The sequence below is a fragment of the Gopherus flavomarginatus genome, chromosome 11, assembly GCF_025201925.1.
Source record: "Gopherus flavomarginatus isolate rGopFla2 chromosome 11, rGopFla2.mat.asm, whole genome shotgun sequence".
Classification (NCBI taxonomy): domain Eukaryota; kingdom Metazoa; phylum Chordata; order Testudines; family Testudinidae; genus Gopherus; species Gopherus flavomarginatus.
This window is the reverse complement of record NC_066627.1, coordinates 34,641,404-34,662,221: the sequence shown is the minus strand read 5'-3', so window position 1 is coordinate 34,662,221 and position 20,818 is coordinate 34,641,404. Positions and strand designations below refer to the sequence as shown.

The window sequence follows — 20,818 nt, the reverse complement described above, 5'->3', positions numbered from 1 at the left end:
AAATTAATGGGGTTACGTTAGGGCGGAACCAGAGTAACAGTACCTCAAAAGGACTTAGGTGCCCAACTGCCACTTTAGGTGCCTAAATCCAGAAACAGGCCCCACTGGTATTCAGAAAGCCCCCACTCAGCTGGTACCAAACCTCAGATGGGGGGCTCCTACAGTCGCTCATGTTGAATTGTTCCATTGTGAATAAATCATGAACGAGTCACAGGGCCACAGAGAGAGTAGGGAAGCCTGAGACTGACTCTGCATCCTTATGGTTAGAGCACTCACTTGGGAGGTGAGGTACAGCCAGGATCCAGCCCCCGTCCTTCAATTACTTTTTAAATTGTCCAGAGTGGAACAGTTTTTACATGCAAGACTGAGGGAGCCCCACATCAGAATATCCCACAACTCAGTGGTTAGGGCACTCAAATGAGAGGTGGCAGAGCCTTGTTTAAATCCCTTCTTCCCCTCAGGCAGAGGGAGGCTTTGAACTGGATCCCAGGTGAGTACCCTAACCACTGGGCTGAAAGTTATGGGGGAGCTCGTTTTCCTCCTCTCCCCTCCACCCCCCATTTAAGTACTGAACTCTCTGAGAGGGGTGAGGCTTAGGCATTCCCCTTTTCCCCCCACCCCCATCATCTTCCCTTGATCAGCTTATGTGCGGAGCTGCCTACCGTGCTGGCTTTTGTGAATCCCATTCTGAGGTGCCCGTTTCTCCGCATTCATTGTACAGTGCACCTAGGTACTTAACTCAGGCTTTGTGCATTTCAGTGATTTTTCTAAGTGCCTAAAAGTTAGGTATGGTAACACTCAGCATTGCCACAGTTAAGTTCCTTTGTGGCACATTGATTACATGTATTTTAAAAAACACAGGCAAACTTTCTAAAGTGCCTGCATTATGTAACAATAAGATTCCGGAAATCTCACAGTGCAAGCTATGTGTCAGTGGGCCTTGAAAAGGAACCTATGGATCAGCTGGTAGGTACTGTGGAAAAAGGGTGGGTTTGTTTCAAAGTGCAGAAAGTCTAATCTTGAAGATATTACAGTTTACAGCTTCATATCTCCTGGAAATCTTATCCACAAAAGATAATAAAGGAAGTCCAATAAGGCAAGAATGAGATTTATCTGTTAGTAATTTATTATAATTACTAATAATTAATTGGGCATAATAACCCAGGAAAATATGTTCTGTCCTTGTAGCTAACAAATATGCTGTGGTGAGTCAGACACCAGTTTTAGAGAAGGCATGTCACACAGTCACCTACTAGCACCAGTGTATTTATGTTCTGCTAGTTAGCAAGGTGGTTTCACTCCTGATGATTTTGCTGGGTGTGCATTTCACTCCAGACTGAAACTTAATCTTTTGTAGTTTAAACCACAATTTTTAAATGAAATTGTATGTACCTAACATCCTTTAAAATGTCTGTTCATATTTTGAGTGCATGGCAGATATCAATGGCTCTAAGAGGTCACTGTGACTTATTTAAACAAAGATTGCAGTCAAAACGTTTATATAAATTTGTCTTTACATGAGTCTATACCATTTCCTCATGGAACATGAGACACATTGAGTCAGGCTACATCTCAAAAAGGGAGTCACATTTTATCTTTAACATTTTGTCCATATTTACTATACTGATCTGACTTCGTTTACTCTGGGTCCACACTGATGAAACTTCCTTGACTCCAGTGCAGTTTTTCCTGATACGCACAAGTGTGAGAGCAGAATCAGGCCCATATTTTCTAATCACAGATCTCACATGTGGGACAGGGAATGATATTACCCTAAAGAATATCTGCGGTAGTACCATGTTGCTAAATCCACATGAGATGACAGAAACTGACTAAACCTTGAGGATGAAACGTCATGTGATGGCTGGTCATTAGTGTTGTGCATTGATACCCTTCAGTATTCACCTAAAGAGACCATTTAAGCCCCATAAAAACAGTAGGATTCAGAGTTAAGGTTGAAACGCTTAATTCACCAGATAGCAAGAGCGAACGGCAGTATCTGCTGTTTAGTTGGGAGAGTTTGTGAACATTCTGTGTGAATGGGACTCATTTGCATGGTGCCCAAATGTTTGAGTGGCATTTAACCAAGTATTAAATGTGTGAAATTTTAAATGGTGTCATTTTATTGAGAGTTTGCCAAATAAAAATTTAAAGAAGATAAAGAGCTAGAATTTCAAAAGAGCTCAGTATACAACAGCTCCCATTTAGGCATCTAAGTAAGTGGCCGGAGTTGGAAATTTCCAATGGAAAATGCCAGGTGCAAAGTACTTCTGAAAATCTGTCAACTCAAATTAGATCCCTGAATGGAAGCTGAGCATTTTGAAAGTCTGTCCTGAAATGCGTAGTCACTATTTTCATTCAGTAAAGTATTATTCTATTGCATTTTAAGTATTTATAGATTGTTCTTTCAAAGAAAATGGCCTCCTCTTTTAATCAGGATAGTTGTTTAGTGAGGGTGTGTGGATGTCTATTCGGATGTCCTAGTTAAGAACATGCAATTCTGTTACACAGTATATATGTGTACATTTTTATGCACAGAATTATTTCAAATATTACTTACACTGTGTTGTTTAGTGCAAAATATTCTTTTTTTTCAGATTTATAATACACTGGTTGAAACAGGTGAACTGGACAATACCTATATAATATATACAGCAGACCATGGCTATCATATTGGGCAGTTTGGACTGGTGAAAGGGAAGTCCATGCCTTACGAGTTTGATATCCGAGTTCCTTTTTATGTGCGAGGTCCAAATGTGGAGGCTGGCTCCCTGTAAGTCCTTGTTTTTCAGCTCTTGAATTGTTTTTGGTTTATTGGTCTGATAATAGTGATTGATATGCAAAGGAATGTGAGCTCAGTGGCCATGTACCAAAGGCTTAAAAGCACATGCAATGAAGTACAACTGTGCAATCAGATTAAAAATGTGCTGAGTTTGAGACAGAGAAAGATAGAACCTTTGTTTTATCAGTTTGTTGGGCTTAATAGTTAGGGGAGTGTGTAGTTAACATCTTTTGAGTACACCAGTGTGGGCTTTGCATGGACATAAGAGATTGTGACATGAGGCACATCCCTGAGCAATGGGTAGGTCAGAAACTGCACTGCCCCAGGAGGCATTGTGACTCAAAGGCTCGGTCTCCACTTCAGCAGGCATAGCTATGTCAGTCAGAGGTGTGATCCTGACAGACGCAGTTGTGTCAACAAAAGCCCCGAGTGTCAATGCACTATACCAGCAAAACTGTACACTTTTACCAGTATAGCTTATTTTGGCTGGGGGTGCGTGGCAGGAGTGGGGCAGAAAAAGCTGGAATCAGCTATACCAGAAAAGCAGTGTTGCTTCTCTAAACTGCGTCCACACTAGTACTTGGCTGGTATATTATACTGGCAAAGCGCTCCTAGTGTAGACTTGGCCTTAATGAAATGTCTGCATCACAGTTCCTCTCCTGCTTCCTTCTTGCCCTGTGGGTTTAGTAATTTGCTGTTATCTGTACCAGCCATGAATTGACATCCTCTGCACTCACTCAGCTGCAGAGTGAGTGGAGAGGTGAAGAGATGGAACCAAGGTTCTGCCCATTCCCTGCCCTCCCTGGTCACCTCCTGCATGATTCAAGGACCGTAGCCCATTCTAGGATTAACTGGGTTTTTACGAACCTGGGTCCCTTGCCCAGGTGAGTGGTCCAAGTCACTGTGTAGCCCTGTGGCTTGCATCCAGTGCAAGATGGGTGTGATATTGCATGGAAATGCCTAGTCATTTCTCCTTTCATTTCACTCAGACTCTAGGCCATGATATTTGCCAAGTAACCTTTCTTTTTATGTTCACTGCCACTGTAGATGGTTATCAGAGATTAATTAAATGATAAAATAGAGTCACTGTGCTTTCCTATTTCAACTTGTAAAGAAAAATGAACATAGTATTTTCATATATGACAGCTATAGAAAGTTTTCCTTTGTTTATCCTTCGGGATTACACAGTTAAGCTGTTTGTTAGTGACACACGAGAATGCAGAATATGACTGTTAATTAAAAAGGTAGCTTTGATCAGATAAGAAATTATGTAAATAACTTTCTAAGCAATTATTTTAATAGCAAATGTTTTCACTTAAGTAATGATTTTGGACAGAGTGCCATAATTTGCTGCCTTTTATTTATATCAATGTGCATGTTTTAGCATAATTAACACATATAAAATCTTCCTCCCACAAGTTCTTTTTCTCTTATACTACAGAGGAAAAGCTGTAAGCAACAAATATTAAGAATGTAATAGAGTAGCAAATCTCTTTACAAATATCTTAAAGGTTTTATTTAGTGTGATGATTAAATTCATAGTATCAAAAAAAGGCAAGAAAGTTTTAAACACTGTAGGTGTCATGCCAAAATCCCGTGACATGGAGTTATTACTTATTTATGCAGTAGTTGTGCATGTTCCCTGTCCCAAAGAGCTCATAGTATAATTTAGAGATTATTTGAAAGAGAATACTTCACAATGGCAACAGGATGGCCTGATTTTCAGAGGTGCTGAGCAGACAACTCTGTGAAAGACATGGATTTTAAGAAGAGATCTGGTGGGGTGATATGTCTGTGGAGCAGGGGCACGACCAGAATTTTCATAAGGAAGGGGCCCAGAGCTCTTTCTCCCCCCGCCCCCCCCCCACTCTGTCCCCACCTCGGGTAACCAGATGTCCTGATTTTATAGGGACAGTCCAGAGTTTTTGATCTTTTATGTAGGCTCCTATTACCCTCCACCCCCGTCCCAATTTTTCACATTTGCTGTCTGGTCACCCTACCCTCGCCACACCCTTTCCCCACTGCCCCCACGCCCGGTCTCTAGTGTTCCCCCTTTTACTCCCAGTCCTGAGCTCTCACAGGTTGTCCCCACAGTCAGCCACATGCTCTTCTCCCACCACCACCACTGCCCTGCACCCGGCTCTGATCTCTCCTCCCTGTACAGAGCACTTACCCAAGGAGCTGTTCAGGCTCTGCAAGCACCATCCCCACCAGAGGCCTGCCAGGCTGTTCTGGGAGCCCCAGATCCCATTCTCCTTCTGCATCCCCAGGAATCACCAAAAGCCCAGATCCAATCTCTCTCTCTTCTCCCCCTTCCTCCCGGCCCTTCTGGGGATTGGACGTTCGGGTGCCCCCTGCTCCACTTCTCTCTAGGGGCTAGGGTGCCCAATGCGCATGGACACTGGAAGGACTGCAAAGGAGGAGGGCCCAAGCAGGTTCATGACGTTGCATTTGGGTCAAATTTCCAGCCCTGGTCAGGGGCTAAAGTGGGTTTCTGGGCTCCCTTCCTCCGCTCCCACTTGTGCCCCTGCTGTACAGAAGGAAGGGAGGATGCATGGGGAAATAGAAGGTTCTTCCAAGATTTTGAGGTGGTATGAAGGAGGAAGTGTGAAGCCATGAGTGCGGGGAGGAGCCCTAAGGAGCAGTTGGGGAGAGAGGTGCAGGAAGAACATAAGGCACAGGAAGAAGAGTGGGTATGAAATGAGAGATGAAGATCCAGAGACTCCATGAAGTGCACTGGGGACTTTGCTATTGATTTTAGGTGTAAGATGCTTAGACAGTACAGTGATGGAGGACAGGGTATCAAAACTGTAAGATAGAGGAAGCCAAGCCCTGAATCACTTGGAGCATTGACTGGAGAGGTGGCTGTGTTAAGATTGTGCAGCCTTTTTCCACATTAAACAGGGCAGGCCTCAGCACACTCCTGCTTACGTGTATTGGAATGTTAGCTGGCACCATTGCCTCTCTACTACTAAGCCCTATCCTTTCCATTCCAGGGGAGGACCCTTTATGGTGTTATAGTGGGCTCCACAATAAGTTATCTAAGTAGTAGGGTTAGTATGTCTTGAAGCTCCCTTTGGCTCTGATAATTAGGTTGGACGGAAGGAGGATCTGTGGGTTGCCTCAGTCTTAATATTGCTATTTCCTTTTGAACTTCCTTTTAGTCTGGTGATACAGATGCATTTTAAATGACTAGTGAATGACACCTCACAGAACCTTCCCATTGGGTTTTCTGTTTGAATACCTTTTGATGATAGAAAATATTTTTATTAGGAACACAGGAGTCAGACACTGAAAAGACCTAATAGAGCAGAGTTCATGCCACTAAAAGATGAAGTCCCCTGGAGAGAGGATGTATTAGATAGTAAATTTATGCTGTCTTTGAACATATATAGTAGAACTTTTTTAATCTACACTTTGCTAATGAACACACATCATTTTTCTTACAAAATATTTGCATTCTCTCCCCTCCCTTATCAGCCAAGATTTAATAGCAGTCACTGTAGTGAGGTGTCATTACTAAGCCTTCATTACTATCACCAGGTATGTGACACAGTATTTAACTAGTAATTAGTATAAAATGGCATGTATCAAGAAAATGAACAAATGTAACATCCTTACTCTTGTCATTGTCTTTTCTTTTGCTAAGGCAAAATTCAGTAATTCTCAAGTGGTCTCCCATTCACTAGTGTGAATTAGCAAGGTTCTGCTGTCCTTTATTTTAAGCTAGAAATCTACACAAAGCCTTGTAGCTGCCTTGATGGCACTATCCTTATTGTACTTTATCTGCAAAGCACGGGGAAAGTAATTCCTGGTCCTCAAAGCCACAAAAATAAAATTTCTACATAAAAGCATTTTTGCTTTTTCCTACTCTTTTGTAGTGTCTCCATTGTTTTTTTTAAAGTGATGCCAAGTGTACATAAGAATAAGAGAGGATGGGAAAGCAGCAAACAGTACATACTTTCATGATATTCTAATTGTAACAAGTGAGTTTTAATTGTATTTAAAATAAACTTTTGTTTTCTGAGGCACTATTCAGTTAGTGAGAACCACTCTAGTGATTCGTACAGTACCAGGCTGAAAGTAAGAACATAAGAACGGCTATATTGGCACTAGCCCAGTACACTGGTCAGTGCCAGCTGCTTCAGAGGAAATGATCAGAACAGCACAATTATCGAGTGCTGCATCCCCTGTTGGCCACTCCCAGCTTCTGGAAGGTGAGGCTTAGGATACTCAGAGCATGGGGTTGTGTCCCTGATCATGTTAGCTAATAGCCGTTGATGGACCTGTCCTCCATGAACTTATCTAATTTTTTTTTGAACCTGGTTATAGTTTTGACCTTCGCAACATATTTTGTCAATGAGTTCTACAAGTTGACTGTGCTGTTTGTAAACTAGTACTTCCATTTGTTTGTTTTAAACCTGCTGCCTATTAATTTCACTGGGTGACCCCTGCTTCTTGTCTTATGTGAAGAGGTAAATAACACCTCCTTATTAACGTTCTCCACATCATTCATGATTTTTAGACGTCTATCATATCTCCCCTTAATTGTCTCTTTTCCAAGGTGACCAGTCAGTCTTTTTAATCTCTCCTCTTATGGAAGTTGTTCCATCCCTGTAATCATTTTTGTTACCCTTCTCTGTACCTTTTCCAATTCTAAAATATATATTTTTGAGATGGGGCGATCAGAACTAAACGCAGCATTCAAGGTATAGGCGTGCCATGGATTTATATAGTGGCATTATGATATTTTTTGTCTTATTATCTATCCCTTTTCTAATGGTTCCTAACATGATGATAGGTGTTTGGACTGCCACTGCACATTGGGCAGATGTTTTCAGAGAACTAGCCACAATGATTCAAAGATCTCTTTCTTGAGTAGTTACAGCTAATTTAGACCCCCATCATTTTGTACGTACAGTTGGGATTGTTTTCCAGTTGTTACATAAGAACTGTGGCAACTTAACTGTTTCACTCCAGGGGGTGACAGGAATGAATTAATGGGAACACAACTCTCCAGTTGGTGAAATATTAATACAAGTAAGCGTGCTCTTATCTAAAACTACATTTTATTAGATTTAAGCACACACAGATGCATGCAATAGGTTTAGAACATCCTATATATATATATCTGCATTCTGGGACGGTATTGAGTAATTGACAGCAGGTCCGCAGTGGCCATTTGCTTACCCGCCGGGGAGAAAAGGTGTCAGAAAAACGTCTCTCTTAGGATAGCTTCAGAGGACTTCTCCAAAGCACACTATATTATCTAGGTCTAGTCCTTTTTATAACTAAATATTACAAAACACAAAAATCATAGTGACCCCTACTGGGTAATCACTTTTCCTTCCTCTCAATAAACTCTTTATCAACAAACATTCCTCACAGTCTTAGTCATAATAAATGTCTATATCAAAGACGCCCAAATTCAAGGTTCTCATCCACTTATCCTCTTTCAGTCTCAATTTTTGACTTTTTTTCTTCCCTCCTCCCATTCTGTTTAGCAGAAACTGCAGCTAGTTTTGACCTTGCCTCCTGAAACCGTGCTTTCAAATTAATCCTTAATGATGTGGTGTTCTATTCTATTAATTCATGGTGGCTGAATGCACATAATATGGTTGCAATTGGCTTAATCACATTCTGGGGTCCATGAGCCCCTCAAATCCAGGGTAACACAATATGCTTTACTTTGCATTTATCAACACTGAATTTCATCTGTCAGTTTGTTGCCTTGTCTCCCAGTTTAGTGAGATCCCTTTGTAACTCTTTTCAATCTGCTTTTGGAGTGAGATGACAGGGTATGTTACTAAATTGTTTAACTGCCTAGTGACACTGGATGCCTGGCTGTATCAGTACTTTGTGGAATGGAGAGGCTGGTCTAGGGGATGGCTTTGTTATTACATTTGAACGTTCACAGTTGGAGCTATGCTGCTGTATTTTCCTTTTGCCTCCATCTTATCTATCTTTTGTGTCTCTCTGGCCTGGTCTACACTACGCGTTTATACCGATTTTAGCAGAGTTAAACCGATTTAACGCTGCACCTGTCCACACAACGAGGCCCTTTATATCGATATAAAGGGCTCTTTAAACCCGTTTCTGTGCTCCTCCCCAACGAGAGGAGTAGAGCTGAAATTGGTATTACCATATCGGATTAGGGTTAGTGTGGCCGCAAATCGACGGCATTGGCCTCCGGGCGGTATCCCACAGTGCAGCACTGTGACCGCTCTGGACGGCAATCTGAACTCGGATGCACTGGCCAGATAGACAGGAAAAGCCCTGCGAACTTTTGAATTTCATTTCCTGTTTGGCCAGCGTGGAGAGTTTACCAGCACAGGTGACCACGCAGAGCTCATCAGCACAGGTAACAGTGCAGTCTCCTAAGAATCGAAAAAGAGCTCCAGCATGGACCGCACAGGAGGTACTGGATCTAAACGTTATATGGGGAGAGGATTCTGTGCTAACAGAACTCCGTTCCAAAAGACGAAAGGAGAAAACATTTGAAAAAATTTCCAGGGCTATGATGGAGAAAGGTTACACCAGGGACTCAGTGCAGTACAGAGTGAAAGTGAAGGAGCTCAGACAAGCCTACCAGAAAACCAAAGAAGCAAACGGAAGGTCCGGGGCAGGGCCGAAAACATGCCGCTTCTACGCTGAGCTGCATGGAATTCTAGGGGGGTCCGCCACCACTACCCCACCCCTGTCCATGGATTCCGAGGTGAGGGTGGTAATCTCAGCCACGGCTGAGGATTCTGCGGACGGGGAAGAAGAGGAAGAGGAGGACGAGCTTGCAGAGAGCACACGGCACTCCGTTCTCCCCAACAGCCAGGAGCTTTTTCTCACCCAGACGGAATTGCCCTCCCAAGCCACTAGCACGGACAATGAAGCCATGGAAGCGACCTCTGGTGAGTGTACCTTTGTAAATATAAAACATGGTTTAAAAGCAAGCGTTTTTTAATGATTGATTTGCCCTGAGGACTTGGGATGCATTCGCGGCCAGTAGAGTTATTGGAAAAGTTTGTTAACGTGTCTGGGGATGGAGCGGAAATCCTCCAGGGACATCTCCATGAAGCTCTCCTGGAGGTACTCCAAAAGCCTCTGCAGAAGGTTTCTGGGCAAGGCAGCCTTATTCCGTCCACCATGGTAGGACACTTGACCACGCCATGCATGTAGCAAGTAATCTGGTATCATTGCATGACAAAGCCTAGCTGCGTATAGTCCCGGTTATTGCTGGCATTCAAGCAACATCCGTTCTTTATCTCGCTGTGTTATCCTCAGGAGAGTGATATTGTGAATGGTAACCTGGTTGAAATTCAGGAATTTATTTAAGGGGACGGAGATGGCCATTCCTACTGGGCTGTTTGCCTGTTGCTTAAAAGAAATCCTTCCTTGCAGGTAGCCAAGCGGGGGGAAGGGAGGGGGGGTAATGGTGCTGAGCTTTTTTGCATTTGGCTAGCAGGCATCTTCCCTGCTACCAGCCACGCGGTGGGGGGCGGAGGGGGGGTTATTAGCAGTGATCTTCCATGATACCAGCCACGCGGTGGGGGGAGGGGTAAAGCAATCATCCCAGAGAATTGGATGGGGGGGTGGTTTCTGCTGCTGCATGTTAACAGGAAAGAAGCAGCACTGAACAGGATTTGCTTGGTATTTGGGAAATGCGGGCACTGTGTATATGAAGGCTGCAGAAGCTGAAAGACAATGGCTTACCATGGCCGCATGCAAGCTGAATTCTGCTGCCTGGACCTGCGTCTGTGAGATCTCTAACACCAGAGCCGCAGGCACTCAATATTAAGATGCAAAATGCGACCTTGTAGTGAAATCACATGGGCTGTGTAAGGTGAATAGTGTTGTTCACTGTGAAAGAATATAACCATTGTTCTGTAAAATGTATCTTTTTAAATACTTCTCTCCCTTTTTTACCTCCCTCATGCAGCTGCAAATTTTTCAAGCCTTCCTACTCCATCCCGAAGGCTATCAGATAAGGCGGAGGGAAAAAAAGACGTGAGACGAAATGTTCTCGGAAATCATGGAAGTAACCCGCAATGAAAGAGCTCATCTGAATGAGTGGAAGGACGTCGTATCAAATTACAGGAAAGATGCCAGTGAACATGAGGACAGGAGGGACGCTCGAGATGAGAGGTGGCGGCAGGAAGATCAGAGGTTTAGGCAGGAAGATCAGCGGTGGCAGGATGCAACACTGGGGCTGCTGAGTGATCAAACTGACGTCCTCTGACGTCTGGTGGAGCTTCAGGAACAGCAGCAGGGTCACAGAGTGCTGCTGCAGCCCCTGTGTAACCACCCTCACCCCTCACCATGTTCCATATCTTCCTCACCCAGACGTGTAAGAACACGTGGGGGAAGGCTTGGTGCACCCACCCACTCCACCCCCATTGACAGCCCGACCAAAAGGCTGTCATTACTTTGAAATATTTTTAGTGGCCTTTTCCTTCCCTCCTATCCTCCTCCCAAACCACACCCAGGATACCTTGTCAGTTCTCTCCCTCTTTTTATAATGACTTTTTAATAAAGAATACATGATTTTTAAATGATAGTGACTTTATTTCCTTAAGCAAGCTGTAATCGAAGGGGGAGGGTGGGTTGCTTACAGGGAATGAGTCAATCAAGGGGGGCGCATTCATCAAGGGGAAACAAACACAACAGTCACACTGTATCCTGGCCCTTGATGAAACTCGTTTTCAAAGCTTCTCTGATGCGCACCAGTTCGTGGTGTGCTCTTCTAATCGCCCTGGTGTCTGCCTGCACGTAATCAGCGGCCAGGTGATTTGCCTCAGCCTCCCACCCCGCCATAAAGGTCTCCCCCTTACTCTCACAGAGATTGTGGAGCACACAGCAAGCAGCAATAACAATGGGGACATTGGTTTGTCTGAGGTGTGAGCGAGTCAGTAGTGTGCACCAGCGAGCCTTTTAACGGCCAAATGCACATTCTACCACCATTCTGCACTTGCTCAGCCTGTAGTTGAACAGCTCCTGACCACTGTCCAGGCTGCCTGTGTATGGCTTCATGAACCATGGCATCAAGGGGTAGGCAGGGTCACCCAGGATAACTACAGGCATTTCAACATCCCCAACTGTTATTTTCTGGTCTGGGAAGTAATTCCCTTGCTGCAGCCATTTAAACAGAGTAGCATTCCTGAAGACGCGAGCGTCATGAACCCTTCCTGGCCATCCCACGTGGATGTTAGTGAAATGTCCCTTGTGATCCACCAGTGCTTGCAGCACCATTGAAAAGTACCCCTTGCTGTTTACCTACTGGGTGCCTTGGTGCTCCGGTGCCAAGATAGGGATATGGGTTCCATCTGTCGCCCCCCTACAGTTAGGGAATCCCATTGCAGCAAAGCCATCCACTATGATCTGCACGTTTCCCAGAGTCACAACCTTTCGTAGCAGCAGCTTAATGATTGCTTTGGCTACTTGCATCACAGCAGCCCCCACAGTAGATTTTCCCAATCTAATTGATTCCCGACTGACCGGTAGCTGTCTGGCGTTGCATGCTTCCAGAGGGCTATTGCCACTCGCTTCTGAACTGTGAGGGCTGCTCTCATCTTGGTATTATGGCGTTTCAGGGCAGGGGAAAGCAAGCCAAAAGTTCCATGAAAGTGCTGTTACGCATGTGAAAGTTTTGCAGCCACTTCGAATGGTCCCAAACCTGCAAAACTATGCGGTCCCACCAGTCTGTGCTTGTTTCCTGGGCCCAAAATCGGCATTCAATGGCTAGAACCTGCCCCATTACCAGCAGGATCTCCAAAGTGCAGGGGCCAACGGTTTGAGCGAATTCTGTATCCATGTCCTCATCACTCTCGTTGCCGCTCTGCCGTAGCCGCCTCTTCCTCACCTGGCTTTGCAGGTCCTGGTTCAGCATAGACTGCACGAGAATGCGCGAGGTGTTTACAACGTCCACAATTGCGGTCTTGATCTGAGCAGGATCCTTGCTTGCTGTGCTATGGCATTTTCACAGTTCACCCAGGAAAGAAGGCGCAAAACAGTTGTCTGCTGCTTTCACGGAGGGAGTGCTGAGGCTGTACCCAGAACCACCCGCGACAATGTTTTTTGTCCCATCAGGCACTGGGATCTCAACCCAGAATTCTGAGGGGCGGGGGAGACTGCGGGAACTATGGGATAGCTACGGGATAGCTACCGACGGTGCAACACTCCGGAAATCGATGCTAGCCTCGGTACATGGACGCACACCGCCGAATTAATGTGCTTAGTGTGGCCGCGTGCACTCGACTTTATACAATCTGTTTTACAAAACCGGCTTATGTAAAATCGGAATAATCCCGTAGTGTAGACGTACCCTCTCCCTCTCACTCACTCTTAATTATAATAACCAACTGTTAGTTGTTCCCTTTGGGTAGTGAGACAGGATATTTCTTCTCTACGCTCTTTTTGTGTGACAAACAGTCCAGTGCCATAGACCCAGCTGTTTGTTTTTGTGATGTATGTTGAAATAGACAAAGTGTGTTCTATCTGCCAGGCTCTAGGTGACTTGCACATTAATTCTCTAAGACACCAGAGGAGTTTTTATCATGTGCTTTTTCACATTTCAGAATAGCATTGAACCCTTCCCTTTACTCATTAACTTATTTTGCTTTATAAGCCATTTTTCATATTCAGTCTGAAATGCTATTGCTTTAGAACTAAATCTTCACGTTAGCCTCTCTTGGGGTTATGCACCTGGGAGTAATTTGAATATTGTAACATATTGTATATGTTAATCCCTTTCAACACCCGACTTGATTGGATAATATTTTCCTTTGTTCTGTGCTGATGCCACAGATTAAGCTTTTTCAGATCCCATATTTGAAAAGGAGGTGGGGTTAAGGTAGTTGTTCACAATTTCCACAAAGATTCTCTAAGCAGGGTCTTTATATATTTCTTTCAGGAATCCTCACATTGTATTGAACATTGATCTTGCTCCTACAATTCTAGATATTGCAGGCTTGGACATTCCACCTGACATGGATGGTAAATCCATTCTAAAACTGCTGGATTCTGAGAGACCAGTTAATAGGTAAAGAAAAGAAGTTTGACTCTGTGTGTGTGTGTATCTGTGTGTCTGTGTACAGCCATCTGCAGACAAATTTAAGGGGAAACGGAATGAATTACAGATATAGACTGGACATGGTTCAGACCTGTTCTGCACTTCTTAACTGACTTCAGTTTTTTAGTTGGCCAGATCAATATATTAGTTATATGGTATTTGCCTTTCTGATAGCAAAATATAATGTGTGTGAGAGTGAACTGGCCTTTGGTCATGAGGATGTTTCTGTTTGCATGAGTTACAGATTTTAAATGTGTCTGTGGCATCATTTATAGCTATGTCTTTTAAACAAAGCTTTTATTATTGTTTAAACTGTAAAAACTAATTGTACGTCAGTGCTTTATATAAAGTAAAACTTTGTTTATATTGTTGTATTGGAAATACACAATTATATTCTGAGACATACCAACACTTCCACCTGAAAAAGGTGGGGGGAGAGGATTCACGTGGGTGCTTGTGATGAACAGTAGTTTTCAGGAAAAAGCAACTGGAGGAGGAGAGAGGGAGTGGGGAGATGTGTGCTCGTGGTGGAGGAGAGCAGGTGGGTCAGAAAAGGGCTTTTGTCAGGGCAGGTGGATGTTTTTGAAAGCAAGGCACTGAACTGGGATCCAGAAAATCTAGATTTAATTATACACTTCCTTTATGACCTTGGGCAAATCACTTAATCTCTCAGTGCCTCAGTGTTTTTTGTATAGAAACCGTGTTCTATAGTCTGGCTCCATTATGGATTTTGTCCCCATGAGAATGAGTCTGGCTCATATTCCTTTGTGATTAGCACTGACGACACATATCTTTCTGTTTTGTACAGTTACACGTTCCCGTGGGAGAAGTGGGTTGTGTTTCTGGAGGAGCAATGGAGAGGAAGGGAGGAGAGGCTGGTTTTCATGAGAATTTTGTTTTTATAGGTTCCATTTAAAAAAAAAGATGAAGGTGTGGAGAGATTCATTCCTTGTGGAGAGAGGGTAAGGAAAGAGTTACACAGAGCCCAGTTGCTCTAAATAGGAGAATCCTGCATGGCTGGAGCCTCCTGTGAAAGCTCATGGCTAAGATCACATCCCCGCACAGGTAGTGGCATTGCTGTCATACACCTAATGCCAATGAGTCTATGATAGGAGAGACTGTATGGTAGCTTTGTGCTAGCCCTGGCCCTTGCACATAGCCGGCATAAGTGTGCTGTGCATAGGGGGGGTTGATGGCAGTTCTGGGGTGCCCTCCTCCCTCCCTGCAAGCCACAGAGTGGGAGCAGCTCCATGACTGCTGTCCTGCCCCCTGCATGCGAAGGGGATGTAAGCTGATGAATCTTCCTAGTTGCAGATCGACTGGCCCTGCCCCCTCATCTGTCGTGTCCCCAACTTCTGTGTTCATGTACAAGGATGTTCACTGAACACTTGAAGAGTATAGCTCCATGGCACCTAGGAGGGTACGGTTGCCTTGCATGGATTCCCTGCAGCCACTTTGCAGTGAAACCAGTACCTCTGCGGATCAGGCTTTTGTAGTCAGCTGGGTTTTTGAAGGGACTGCATCATTTTATGAACACTCCTAGCTAGAGAAAGGCATGAACCAAGCTTCTGTTCTGCGTTTGGGGTGTGGATTTTGAAACTCTTGTAGTTATGCATGCTCTTAGTGGGTTAATCAAATCTCTCACTTTGGGAGGCAGCAGGGGTCACAAAAAGGAGTCTTGGTCTCTCCTTCCCCCATTTGCAGGGTAGCTCTAGTAGCCTGGTGCATTTTCAAAGCAAATGGGAGAAGTGGAGTGGATTCAGTTTCTTCTGGAGCATTAGATTTTGGCCACTGGGAGAGGCAGGACACTGACAGGGATGGTCTGAGACACTCTGGCAGACCCTGTGTAGTATTTTGAATGAGTCTTAATGAAATACACTGTTTCTTTCCCTCCAGTAAATTACTGCATAAGAGAGAGAATGAGAAGGTGGATGCTCAGGAAGAAAACTTCCTGCCCAAATACCAGCGTGTGAAAGACCTCTGCCAGCGAGCTGAGTATCAAACCGCCTGCGAACAGCTTGGGCAGGTGAGACATATTTAGCACTCAGTGCAAGAAGCTATATCAAGAGCTAAGTTTAACACCACTTGCAAACTGTGATAACGTCCTTCACCTCATTCTCAGTGCCAACTTATAAATCAAGTGACTCATTTTTGTGGCCTTTGCTCAGAACTATATTGCAGCATTTATGAGATTGACTGGCAGTCAAGAAATTGCTGATTCAAGTGCCTATGTATTGATTCCCAGCTACTGTAAAAGAATGGCCTAGATTATTTTAACGTTCTGTTCCCCAAACGGAATGAAGTTCAGGATACATTAGTGTTGAGAATTCACATTGAGCGCCACAGGAAAAATTATCCCAAATGTGCATAGCTCCCTTTGCTATGATCTTATATATAATATAATAGTTTTTAATTTGAATTTAAATATACTAACATAAAAAAGCCTAATCTGGGCTTCGTGTGCCCTTATCACTAACACAAATATACCATGAAAACCATAGCTTGCATACACAATTACAATGACTGCATGTGTTAACTGTGCCCAGGTCTAAACTAGCGGGGTGGGGGGGCAACCTAAGATACACAACTTCAGCTACGCGAATAGTGTAGCTGAAGTCAATGTATCTTAGGTCGACTTTCCTGGCCGTGAGGAGGGTGGCAAGTTGACATCTGCCACTCCCCCATCGACTCCACTTCCACCTCTCGTGAACTGGAATTCCAGAGTCGATGGGGAGTGCGATCGGGGATCGATTTATCGCGTCTACACTAGACACGATAAATCGACCCCTGATAGATCAATCACTACCCGCCTATCCGGTGGATAGTGAAGACCTGCCCTGTTTGTGAATATGAATGCTTAGCTGTCTGATTGGTCAATTGTGCCTGTGGTTTCTATGACTGTTACGTAACTCTGCTATGCAAATATGAAAATGTTCACAGCCCAGGTCCAAATTACATAGGAGAAGCTCAGCAAGTGACTATAGTACACCACTAGGAACAGAGGCATATCCTCAGCCCCATATAAGGTTGCTCTGTGCCCCTAGAGTGGTGCAAAGGTACCGCAAGCCTGTCCTAAATAGGATTCCTGCAGTGTGTGGGGGGAACTTCAGCTAGTGAAAAGCTGATATAGCTGGTTCTACACCATTCCTTCCTGGTGTAGAAGCCAGAAGGGGCCAGGGCCAGGACGCAGAGCTTCTAGTAAGTTTCGCCAGAGTAATAGCCACTAGGGGGCCAGTATGGGTTGATACATGTTACATCAGCCCTGTGGATGCTTTAACTTGCACCAGGGGGCAGTACTAGGATCAAGAAGGGCAGTAAAATGTAGTGTAGCGCCACCCTTAGCCACCTCCTCCCCTACTGCCAGCTGCACCAATCTTGTGCTCAGTGCACCTGGGAATTGACTCATAGTTTCTCAGCTGTTTGGATCTGACTTAGATGATCAGACACCTTCAGTAAGAACCTTTCCCAGAGCTGGTTTTCCAGGCTTCCTTTTCCTCCTGTGGCTTCCTTTTTAGGTTTAACTACATGAGCAATCATATTCCTCTCTTTTTCAAAGTCCAAAGTTCCAAAGTCTCACAGGTATGAACTTTGATGCAGCTGATTATTGCTATCATTTCTTTTGATCTGGCACTCCACATGAATAGGAACAAATAGTGGGTATTTGAAGTTGTCAGGCCCTTAAGTCAGAGGGAACATTAGCTATTTCTGTTACAAAGTGTCTAGGGAAACGTAGCTGTTCTGTTCCCATCACTACGTATCCTGCCAGTGCTGTAGCTGTTCTGTTCCCATCACTACGTATCCTGCCAGTGCTGTTTCAACTTCTTTCTTGTGGTGTTCTCTTCCCTGTGGCTTGGAACTTTGTAGTAGGCATTGAGGGGTCAAGATTTTTCACATAAGTTCAGATAGACACTGGAACTGTCTCCTTGTAAGAGGTTACATAACCGCATGCAGGCTTTTCCCCCTGAAATTACTGCATGTCACTGTCCTTGGTGGGGGTCAGTCTCTGTACTGTAACACACATGCATGTGCACACACTTACATTTCTGTGAATAGTAAAATACCTTTGACATCAAGCAAAAGTGAGAAAAGGGGTCAGCTCTCTGCCCAGAATTCTTGGTAAATTGCAGAGGAGAGGTATGACACTGGCACATGGGTTTGACACGTCCGTGTAGTCAGAAAGGGAAATAATTGTTTCTGCATTTCAGTAAGATGTAATTTGAAGTGATGGGATGATATTGAGCAAAAGAGAAATTTTTAAGTTGGACATAAGGAAAAATTGCCTAACAGTCAAGTCAGTTAGACTCTGGGGTGCTTTCCCTAGGGAATCTCAATCCAGTCAGCCCTTGCTGTAAAGAACATGCCCTAGTTCTCTGTCTAGACAGAAAGTGCAGTGGGAGATGAATGCGTTGTCTATGGGCAGAATTTGTCCCTAAATATGGTTGCATCTAAATAACTTCAGAATGAAGCAAGACAGACCATGAAGGGGGCATATTATTATTTGTTTGGTGCTGTTGATGTGGACAGCCCTACACAATAGGTAAAATGTGCCAAATGCATAACAAATCCCAATCCTGAGAAGTTTAAAGTGTAGGTGCAGTAGTTACAGTACAAACACAGGGCTCTTCTACACAAACAGTTTGCAGCAAGTTGGAGTGTCCATCTACCCAGCACTGGTTTGCTGCAGACCAACTGTCCATGTGGACACTGCTGCCATGCATTAACAGTTCATTTAGTTTGCTTTGATCTCGTCGTCTTTGATTTGGGACTAGATCAAAGCAGACTAATGAACTGTTAGTGTGTGGCAGCAGGGTCCACATGGACTGTTAGTCCACACGAGGCTAGAGCCGGATAGATTCACACCCCAGCTTGCTGTGAACTAAATGCTCATGTAGACAAGCCCATGGTCCTGGTGCTGAAAGGTGGATTCCCAATGAGAGGTTGAGGGCATTTAATACTAAGCAGCCCATAGTAGCCAGAGTGCTTCATAGAATAGGTGGATTTTTTCAGATCCTATTTTAAAGATGGAGGAATGTAGCTTGGTCAGGATTAGGGCCTTGATCAAAGCCCACTGAAGTCATTGGGAGTCTTTCACTGAGTTTTGGACCAGGCTGTTACTAAGATGTTCCAAGCACAGAGGATAGTAGGAAAGGTGGTAGAAAGTCTGAAGTAGGACAAGGAGACAAAAGAAAAGCTAGAAGAGAAGCAGAAGCAGATCATCAGGACCAGGCAGGAGGAGTAAGAGAGGAAGAGGATGGAGTCCTGGATGGAGGGGAGGTAAGGAGAGTGTTGAATGCAAAGTGAAGAGCTTATAATTCTCCTTTGTATACACAGCTACCATCACTACAAATAGAACCTTCCTCCGGTCCCTGCAACCCTAAACTGTTAAGTCATTTCTCCCTGTTACAAAATTCCCCTTGAACTGTAATCAGGTTAATAAAAGGGCACTGAGACCATTTGTACTGTTAAACCCCTTGATGCCAACTCCCTCTTGTGAGGAGTTTGGGTTGACACTAGTGAATGCAAATACCCACAGAGTGCAATGGGAATGTGTGTAGCAGCCTTCCAGGTTTTCTTTTGCAGCTAGTGTTGCATTAGTTACATCCAACAAAGAACAACTGTATCCCCAGATGAAAGAACAGCTCAGAATTCATATTCAGAGATCTAAAGGGGGGGATGAGCTCTTCTTTCCCACATGAAATAAAAAGCATTTGTCCTAACACCTAATGGCATGCGCACAATTTCTTTCTCTTTGTTGCAATTCGGCCTCACATTGTATGCTGACGTGGTAAATGGAAGTGGGTCAGCTTCCATTTACCAAGTCAGCATACAATGTGAGGCCTGCATTAATGTGCTTTTGTGGAAGCCAATTATGATATCACCATTGCTCTGTGGAGTAATCCCAGCAGCTCCTCAGTATCATCATAACAGTTGCACAAAGAACTCCATTTAAGTAATTAAGCACATTTGCTTAGCATGCTTCAGCCACTCAGCTAGAAGGTCACTAAAAATAGCACATTTCCTCTTTAAATAATATGATGTGAGATAATTGTGTTTAACCATTTGCTAAGAAAAACAGATGTCTGAGTTTGCACTATTTCTTCTTCATACCCTGCTCTTTCTTTGTTGTGCTGCTTGTTATGGCTCAAAATGTCTTTGTGTGGAGTTAAAAGGCTTCCTTTTGCACAGCTGTTTTCTCCAGGAGATTTTAGAGTCCATCTCTAGTTCCCTCCCACAGAACAGTTCTGCATGTGGAAGGCTAGTTGCTCAGCCCTCCCTCTGGCTGTATTGTGCTATGCAAGGAGTGCTTTATATTCCCCTATTGCAGAGGTTCTCAAACTTCTTTGCACTGTGACCCCCTTCTAACAACAAAAATTACTACACAATCCCAGGAGTGGGGACTGAAGTCTGAGCCCAAGGGTTTCAGCCCCAGGCAGTGGGCCTCGACCCAGGCAGTGGGGCTTGGGCTTCAGCTTGGCCCCGGGCTTCAGCTTCAGCCCTGGGCCCCAGTTTGAGAACCGCTGCCTATGGTAAGGAAATACTCAAGTGGCATAAAGGTGGCTCTATGCCACTTGCTTCTCGGGAGTAGAACACGGTCCATGGCAGGCCAGAGACAGGAGCGGTTGTGACCAGGACATGCTGTAACAAGGTGATCCATGGCTGGCAGAGCACTCCTTAGGGTTTTATTCCTGTCAGCATAATTATGATGTTGGAGGCTGAACTACCCCGACTGGTCCCAGGATTAGGGAAGTAGAAAAGTGACTTAGACCTCCCTTTTCCCTCTGACCCCTGGGAAGGGCACATCTTGGCTGCACTTGGGAACTGGACCACCATGCGCAACATTCTCCTTCAGTAACTGGAACAAATACACAGTAAGGCATCGCTCTGTCTGCCTTTGTGATGCTCTGGCTTTGTTCTGGCTAGCAGAGATTAATCCTGGAAATTACCCAGGAATCTAGCATCTATAACAGTGTAGCATA

General features: G+C 44.3%; 1 protein-coding gene across 4 annotated transcripts in view; it reads left to right on the top strand.

Moving 5' to 3' along the window:
• SULF2 (sulfatase 2) overlaps nt 1-20,818 on the top strand; it is a 247,662-nt gene that overhangs the window by 194,294 nt on the left and 32,550 nt on the right. For all 4 annotated transcript variants that reach the window (XM_050917299.1, XM_050917298.1, XM_050917300.1 and 1 more), the window contains 4 exons: nt 2,598-2,773; nt 13,683-13,811; nt 14,747-14,803; nt 15,738-15,867. In XM_050917299.1, coding sequence (XP_050773256.1) covers nt 2,598-2,773; nt 13,683-13,811; nt 14,747-14,803; nt 15,738-15,867 — 492 coding nt within the window. The remainder of the gene's footprint in view (nt 1-2,597; nt 2,774-13,682; nt 13,812-14,746; nt 14,804-15,737; nt 15,868-20,818) is intronic.